The sequence below is a fragment of the Alosa alosa genome, chromosome 17 (assembly GCF_017589495.1).
Source record: "Alosa alosa isolate M-15738 ecotype Scorff River chromosome 17, AALO_Geno_1.1, whole genome shotgun sequence".
Lineage (NCBI taxonomy): Eukaryota > Metazoa > Chordata > Actinopteri > Clupeiformes > Clupeidae > Alosa > Alosa alosa.
In genome coordinates, this window is record NC_063205.1 from 722,886 (window position 1) to 731,514 (window position 8,629).

An 8,629-nucleotide genomic window follows, 5' to 3' on the forward strand; every position below is an offset into this window, starting at 1 on the left:
GCCAGGCAGGGGGCAGCATAGTCCGCTGTGGAGTTCCACGGTCGAACCAGACGGCGCGATGCGACAGCAAGGGCTGTGATTGGCGAGTTTTCAGTCGTTTCTCTGGGTTTTAGCAGCCCCTGCAACATGCTAGTCCACTGTAGCCTAAGCCTTGTACATAATGTTAAACATAGTTTTGGATTCAGTGGCAAGATTTCTTGATTGTACAGTGTCTGTCTCTCAGTAATGTTTTAAAATGAGAGCTTAGATCAGCTGGCAGTAGGCTACTTTGTCGGTAGTCATGAGAAGTTAAACTTGCTAACAGAACATAAATATGCTGCCCAGAAACCTTGTGAATAGTTCTGATTTTTACTACACTAACGAGGTTGAAATATAGACTTTGCCTACAGCATCTCCTTAACAGTAATGTTAACAAAATGACAGCATTCATATGACAAAGAAAAACACGATTGGGTCACTCAAGACTGTGCCACAGCAACCAGTGTAGGCTACAGTCCTGCCCAATAGGCCTACTTGAAGCAGATAGCGTTGTCTGACGGTCGAGTGGGTTAATGCAGTGTTTCTCAAACTTTTTCAGATGGAGGACCACTTAACCAATAAAAATGCATGGACCACCTATCTAAAAAAAATAGATTAGACCTACTTCAACAGTATCTCAGCACAATAGGCCTACTCACTGAACCACCTTGCTTATTGTATTTTCACTTTGCTTATTGTGTCAGAGGATTCATATGATTTAAACTGGCATATCTTACATAGACAATGTTGCAGAACTGTTTGGATTTACATACAAGTTGGTTCAATATTGCAAACAACTCATCTATATCATATTTTACCACGTCTGCTCAAGGAACACTTGGGATAGCTTATGGACCACCAGTGGTCCCGGACCACACTTTGAGAACACTGGGTTAATGCACGTATTTCCAGAACAGGTCTGCAACTTTCAGGCAGTTCTGAGTTGAATCTAGGCAGGAGCAGAGCCATATAAAGGCCTAGGCCTATTGTTATCATTTTTTTGCAAGGTGTTGCTCCTGGCAATACTTGTTTATAACGTTTGGTGATTAATTGATAGCTGTTTTGGGACACGTTAAGCGTTCTTTATAATGGCGCATCGGGGAGTAAAAGCGACTGTTCACAGCGCTTTCATTACAACTGTAGGCTACAATGATTGCAATACAAAAATATCGGCGTGTTAGTTTAGTTAGTTTTTGCACTTTTGTATGTTTTGCACTTTTTGCCTCATGTGTTTTTTTCAGGTTTGAGGTTTTTTTTGGCAAGATTGACCTTGGTTAGACTCATATGTTATTTCTCCGTATGGAAAATAAAGTCAATTTACCGACACACGTCTGTTATTAGTTCAATAACAAGTGTTTGCTTGTTAAAACATGTGACTAGTGAAACTCAAATGATTTTAGAAATATTTAGCCAAAGCCAAAAGTGTTAGAGAGAAGGAGAGGCGCCCGGTGCAGCTCAGATGTCTTCTTAATTTTTCTTTATTCTTTAGTAAAAGGTGCAGAACATTTTTTAAACTTTGACTAACGTTTCGATGTTCGTTAGTCAAAAACATTGACACATCGAAATGTTAGTCAAAGTTTTAATGTTCTGCACCTTTACTAAAAGAATAAAAAAAAATTAGACTAGCCTATAACATTAGCTGAGTCACATATTTTGCCATATGGTGTTTATCATAGGCTACATCCGCGAAAACCAAATAGTGTAACAAAGGCGAACACTTTAACAGGGGAATTAATGGGCATGAATCATTGTGCTGAGCGGTATTTGTCAATGAGCAGAAACACACACGACATTCAAACTATTGATAAGATGTACTGGTCTGTATCTATAAGCTAACATTGGACAAATAAATGACACTGACTTCGCCATATCCTGACTCAGGAAAAAAAAACATTTTCTTGCTTTGCCGCAAACTCAACAATGAAATCATAGGCCAGTTTGCAGGTAGCCTAACGTCTTTTCATAGAAGGGAGAGCCCAGTCTCTCCTGTGACATGGAGGTCGCCAAATAGTTTTAATAGCCTGTTCAACCCGAAAAGCTTCGTTCACCGATGCCAGTCACTGATGCGCAATTTCAAAGTTCGGAAAGCTTCATCTTTTTTAGTTTTTTTATCTCGAGCCTATTATAAGGTCCAGTCGCGTTATGTCCTGGGATTCAGATGTGCTCAAAAGAAAAGAAAAAAACTTTTTTATAGATGGTTATGAGGAGCAATGTGAGAGAGAAATTTGAAATTTGACGTTAAGCCTTTTCCATAGGCGTCAGTGAAGGAGATTGAAGAATAACCATTTTTTTTTATACGAAAATATTTCTTAACTACAAAAACTCAGTGTCTAAAACTCAGTGTCATTCAGAATCAACCCTCTTGTTGTTTTATTATATTTTTCGTTGTCGTTTGAGCGTTGGCAAGCAGGCATGTTGCGGTTGCAATTTAAGTGAAATTTCTACAGTAGGCCTACAACATGCTGTTAGGCTGGGCTACTGTCAATGTACTTTAATACAGGTAAATGTTCAACAATTGCTGGTGTACAGGTTATATAATCAATTAGCTAAATCATTTGTCCAGCTGTTTAAACATTTTTTTTTAGGTGCTACATTCAAGCGCCAAAGGTGCTTTGATATATTTTTCGTTTGAACATCGGCAAGCAGGCATGCTTTGGTTGCAATGAATGAGGATAATTGCTTTTTTTTTTTGCATTATTTTGAATATGACTCGCTCCAGTCTCAACAGCACGTTCTTTTCCACACGCTAAGTTCTAACACACATAGGCCTTTCCCCTCTCGCTTTCTCTCTCCATCCCCTGCACTAACGGTGCTTTCTTAAAGGAGCTGCACCATTTTACAACAATTGCATCTACATTTTCATATTAGAATGTTTTGTCAAGTGTAAGCTTAAACTACCGTGATCAATTTAAGTTCCGTGCCCCAGCTTCGTCATGGAAGCAGTAAGTCAGTCGCATCAAAAACACCTTGTGGTTGTTTGTGTCAACTGCAGTTTGTGCCATTTCTGCTGAGAAAATGGGGTGCGTGATTCATGAAGGAACCCGTCCAAACTTAACGGGGACCCACTGTAGGTTACAATGCTTACTTGGCCTACTCATTTCTGCATTGTTCTGGTCTATAAATTAAAGTGTAGCCTGGCACGTGAATCAAACTTTCCAGTTGTAGTACATCGTAATCTGTAGGAAAAATTGTGGCTGACAGACCTAGCAAGCTGTTTAAGTTATAGCAGTTGGTTATCAAGATACTTAGTATCAGAATAATCCGTCCTTACTCATATAATTATTATCAGCAGCAACAACAAACCGTTTGCCTGCAAAGTTTTCTAAGCTGTTTACGTTTTATATTTAAAAAAATATGATTAACTATCATCTATACTAAAACTGAAAACAATAAAACACAGAATTCTGCTTTGTTTGCAATTTAATATTATAGGCTAGTATTTAACTACCAGTAGCTTGATGGTGCAACAATTGTATTGTAGGCCTACTCTACCTTTTTTTTTAATTGTCCTAGAATTGTTGAGAGAATTGTTTAAAAAACTTAAACTGTTTACCATGTTAGTCGTTAGGTTATAATTTGTCAGCCTAATGTAATGTAACAACTTCACTTAAATATCTTAGTTGTATTGAACAATTGCAGACATTCCTTGTTTTGGTATAACTGTTAAACTTGTTTGCTTTTGCCTTTTAGGTTCCAGACCAGACCAGACCAGTGGTGATGACCGTGTATGACATTACCTGTGTGCCTGTCAACCATACATCTCTGACAATGTTGCTTGCAACATACCTACTAACATACATTCTTACAAACATGTGACCATATCTCAACATATCTGTGCACAAACATAAAAAACAAACTTAAAACAAAGAATGTTGATCAATATTGAATTAACAATTTATTTGTACTGACTGTCTCATACTCTAAGCCAACATCTAACCAAGTAAGTGGTTTTCAAGAATACTGTAAGTAATGTTATAGTCTAGCAATGATATCTGTGCAGCTTGAGTTTCTTTCGCAGACGCGCACACACATGAATGAACGCTCATACCATGACCACATGCCCCTATTTTTGATGACGCCAAATTAGCAAGTATTTCCTGATTGGGGAAAAGTTTGCTTTCTTTTTTTCTATCGTCCCGTGATTTTTTATGAACCATTCTGCCTATAAGACAAGTGACAAAAGCACCAGACATAGAGGAGGGAGACAAAAGCCTGGCAGGCTCATTCTTACCTCGCCCTCGGACTGTTTAGCTACCTAGCTTGTCAGGGTGTAGCATTATCAGATGTACACTAAGGCTGCTCGTTGTCAAGTAATATTTCATTTGGGCCTTAGTCTACATACTCTGCAGATTACGACATCGTTAGGCTACCTGTTATTTTTGCGTTTTCTGCTGGAAATCCAAAAACGTTCCACACATCACTTAAATGGTCAGGAGTGGTGATCTCCATGGAAGCATTGTGTTCTGCCATTTTTAGATTGTGCATCAGACGTGACAAAAGCATTTCGTTTTTCACGTATTCGCTAAAGTTAGCCAACACGTTAAAAAACCCACATTCGAACAGTAATTTCTAAATTCGATTAGTATTGATTTTTAAAATATTCGATTTATATTCGACTTCCGAAATTCGTTCCAACAGCCATAGTATACACACATGTGCTTGCGTGCCTGCTCGCGTGCATGTGTGTGTTTGTGTGTGTACTTACTGGAATCACCCCAGGCAGACAGAAAGCCTGTAGGAATCCTATGGCCCTGGGAGGGTCCTCACACACTCCCCCCTCCTCCTCCTCCTCCTCCTCTTCATCACTCATCAGCGGACGCTGGCTGTCTGAGTCCCTCTCCACTGGCCGCAAACCAGTATCAGAGTCGACACTCAACCCTGCACACACACACACACACGAAACCGGCCGCAAACCAGTATCAGAGTCGACACTCAGCCCTGCACACACACACACACACCGCCGCATTACCGCGAAAGCCGGTGCATAAAACCAGTATCAGAGTCGACACTCAGCCCTGCACACACACACACACATGAAACCGGCCGCAAACCAGTATCAGAGTCAACACTCAGCCCTGCACACACACATGCCGCGCACGCGACCACCGCGAGCAGGACGCCAAACCAGGTATCAGGTCGACCTCGGCCCTGCACACACACACATGAAACCGGACATGAAACCAGTTATCAGGTCGACCTCAGCCCTGCACACACACACACACACGAAACCGGACGCAAACCAGTATCAGAGTCGACACTCAGCCCTACACATACACACACACACACACACACACACACACACACACACACACACACACACATGAAACCAGACACAAACCAGTATCAGAGTCGACACTCAGCCCTGCACACACACACACACACACACATGAAACCGGACACAAACCAGTATCAGAGTCGACACTCAGCCCTGCACACACACATACATTACATTACATTACATTACATTTGGCTGACGCTTTTTTACCAAAGCGACTAACAACATGGTAAACAGTTGTTTAGAGTAATTCTCAACAATTTTAGGACAATTTAAAAAAAACATTAGAGTACAGTAAAAATAAGTGCATCAGTGAGTGCTGTTTTTAACAGTTACGTGTCAGTTTAAGACGGCTGGTGAGTGCTAGGATCAGCAAGACTTGTTGTAAGTGTTGCTATGAGAGGAGATGTTCTCTAAAGAGCTGGGTCTTCAGGAGTTTTTTGAAAATGGAGAGGATGTCCCTGCTCTTGTAGGAACTGGCAGTGTGTTCCCACCAACGAAGGAACAACAGATGAGAAAAAAAGTTTGGATTGGCCTGAAGCGTACTGGTGGTAGAAACTAGAGCTGACGTCGTTCATCTGAGGGCCAGCGCGGTCTGGAGGTAGTGTAAATGTCTGTATGGGGGCATTCAAGTAGGTGGGAGCAGAACCAGAGACTACTTTTTGGCAGCAAGCGTTAGAGCCTTGAATTTGATGAGGGGCAGCCATAGGTAGCCAGTGTAGCTGGATGAGCAGAGGGTACTTTACTTTATTTCTGCATTGTTGCACTGTTGACTTACTCATTTGCACTATCACCATGACCACTATCACCATTGCACTACCACCATGACCCTCATTCACACAGAGCACCTTAGAGCACCTTACCATACCTTACTATGCACAGAGAATCACAGGCTCAGTCCCTGCCTCAGTCATTGCAAAGCGCCTCCCTGATTTATTAATCACCACTATGGATACTGTTTTTTAGAACTGATTTAGATTAAGTGTTGGTATAATTTGTATTTTTTGTAATTTGTATTTTAGTATATTTTTTATATATTGTATTAAGTGTTAGTATAATTTGTATTTTTAGTATATTTAGCATATTCTTTATCTTCTACTGTCCTTACTGCTTAGTTGTGTTTTATATTATATACTTTAATTACTCTTTCTGCTGTTAAATAATGTGTTTGTGTTGATGTATGCTGCTGCTGAGACCTTGAATTTCCCCTGGGGATCAATAAAAGTATCTATCTATCTATCTGTAACATGTGTGCCCTTTTGGGTTGGTTGTAGACCAGGCCGCCGCGTTCTGGATCATCTGAAGTGGTTTCACTCATGAGCTGGGGAAGACCTGTCAGGAGGAGGCGTTGCAGTAGTCGGTCATTGAGATGACTATTGCCTGAACCAGAAGTTGGGTAGCATCTTGAGTCAAGTAGGTCCTGATTTTCCGTATGTTGTAGAGTGTGAAACGGCATGACCCGGGCGACTGAGGCAACATGATCTGAGAAGTTTAGTTGGTTGTGAGAACAACTCCTAGATTTCTTGCAGTCCTGGTAGGTGGGGAAACAGACAGGGAGTCAAATTTGATGTTGATGTCGCGTGGTGTATGGTAGGTTTAGCTGGGAGGAGCAGCAGTTCAGGTCTTTGAGAGGTTCAGCTGGAGGTGGTGTGCCTTTCATCCATGTAGCTATGTCTGTGAGAGGCAATCAGAGATCCGTGCTGAAAACATTGGGGTCATCAGGTGGAAAGGACATATATAGAGCTGTGTGTGGCCTGCATAGCAGTGGTATGAAAGCCATCTTGAGCAATGGATAGTCTCTGTCCCAAGGAGGAGGTGGTGTAGATAGCAAAAGAGAGGGGGCCCAGCACTGAGCCCTGGGGACCCCTGTGTTGAGATGGTGAGGTGCAGATAGCTGACCAAGCCATGATCGTTCTTGGCGTCCTGTGAGGTGGGATTCAAACCAGGAGAGAGCAGAACCAGAGATTCCCATGTTTGCAAGTATAGCGAGAAGGATCTGCGGTGATTAAAAGGCAACCCGATAGGTCAAGCAGAATGATTACTGATGACCAGCCGGTGCACTGGCTTCTTTAAGGCTTCTGTTACAGAACCGCATGAAACGTTTGGTAGAGTGGCAGCTTTTGAACCCAGACTGATTTGGATCCAGAAGGTTGTTCTGTGAAGGAAGTCAGAGACCTGTTTGGAGACTGTCGTTCAATGCCTTTGGATAGGAAAGGCAGGAGGAGTGAGACAGGCGATGGTTTTAAAGAGCAGGGTTGAGGAAAGCTTTTCTTAAATGCCGGTGTTACCTGGGCCATTTTGAAGCAGCTGGTAGCTGGTGCGATGGTGGGGCTGATGGACATTGAAGTAGGCTCGTGGGTATAGGGTCCAGCGAGCATGTGGTGGGATGGCTGCATGTCAGGGGGTCTAGATACTTCACTCTCGGAGAAAGCGTGGAATGCTGAAAAGATGTTCCAACAGTCCCTAGAGGGTTTAATAAGGGTCTTGATATCTGGGGAGTCAGATCACGTGGGGAGTGGGCATGTGAAAGAGAATTGACTGCTGATTGCAGCCACTGTTTGTAAAAAATGAGCCGAGGAAAGTATCTGCAGTAAAGGCTGGATGGAGGAGGAGAGCAGCTAAGGAGTTGAAATAGCGATTTGAAGGTTGAAAAAAGTTTTAGAGGTGTCTGTAGCCTGTTGATTTGTTGTCATTGTAGAAAGCAGTCTTAGCAACAGTGATGCTGGCTACGAAGGAGGTCAGAGAGGAGTGTCTAGTAGTTTTGAGGTCATCCCATTAGTTTAGTTTGTGCCATTTCCTCTCAGCGGCTCTGAAGGTTTGGTGGCTCTTGGGCGGAGGTCTCATTTAACCATGGATGAGGGATGTTTGGATCGAGCTGGCCTTGTGGTAGAGGACTGCTTCGTCTAGGCTCCTGACTCAGTGTGGAGACAGGAGGCGAGTCTGTGGCCTCATTAACCTCCAGAGAGAGGAGAGGTGTTTGGTGGAGGAGTGGACCGGGAGGCAACCACAGAGGAAAAAAATCGCGTTGGAGACAGGATCCGGATGTTGCTGGCGGAGCGTGACCATGGATCGGCTGAGGCGGAGGCTGTTTTGTCAGGCTGGCGTTGAACTGGATGAAAGAAGTGGTCAGAAAAAGATGGAGAGAGCGTCACCATGAGGGTGTCTGTGCTGCAGTTCAGTGAAGATCAAGTCAAACTCTTTACCAACTTTGTGGAGTCGGTGGGCTTTGAACCAGTTCGAGGTCAAGGTGGACCAGGGCAAAGTCCGGCTGGCCCTGGGGCATCTAAGTGGATGTTCATATCACCGAGAACAAAGCGGACAGTCATGCTCAGGGAT

The 8,629-nt window shown here is 42.8% G+C and overlaps 1 protein-coding gene across 4 annotated transcripts in view; it reads right to left on the bottom strand.

Moving 5' to 3' along the window:
• Nucleotides 1-8,629, bottom strand: part of slc37a3 (solute carrier family 37 member 3) — a 36,211-nt gene that overhangs the window by 10,098 nt on the left and 17,484 nt on the right. For all 4 annotated transcript variants that reach the window (XM_048267582.1, XM_048267581.1, XM_048267583.1 and 1 more), the window contains one exon: nucleotides 4,724-4,896. In XM_048267582.1, the coding sequence (XP_048123539.1) occupies nucleotides 4,724-4,896 (173 nt within the window). The remainder of the gene's footprint in view (nucleotides 1-4,723; nucleotides 4,897-8,629) is intronic.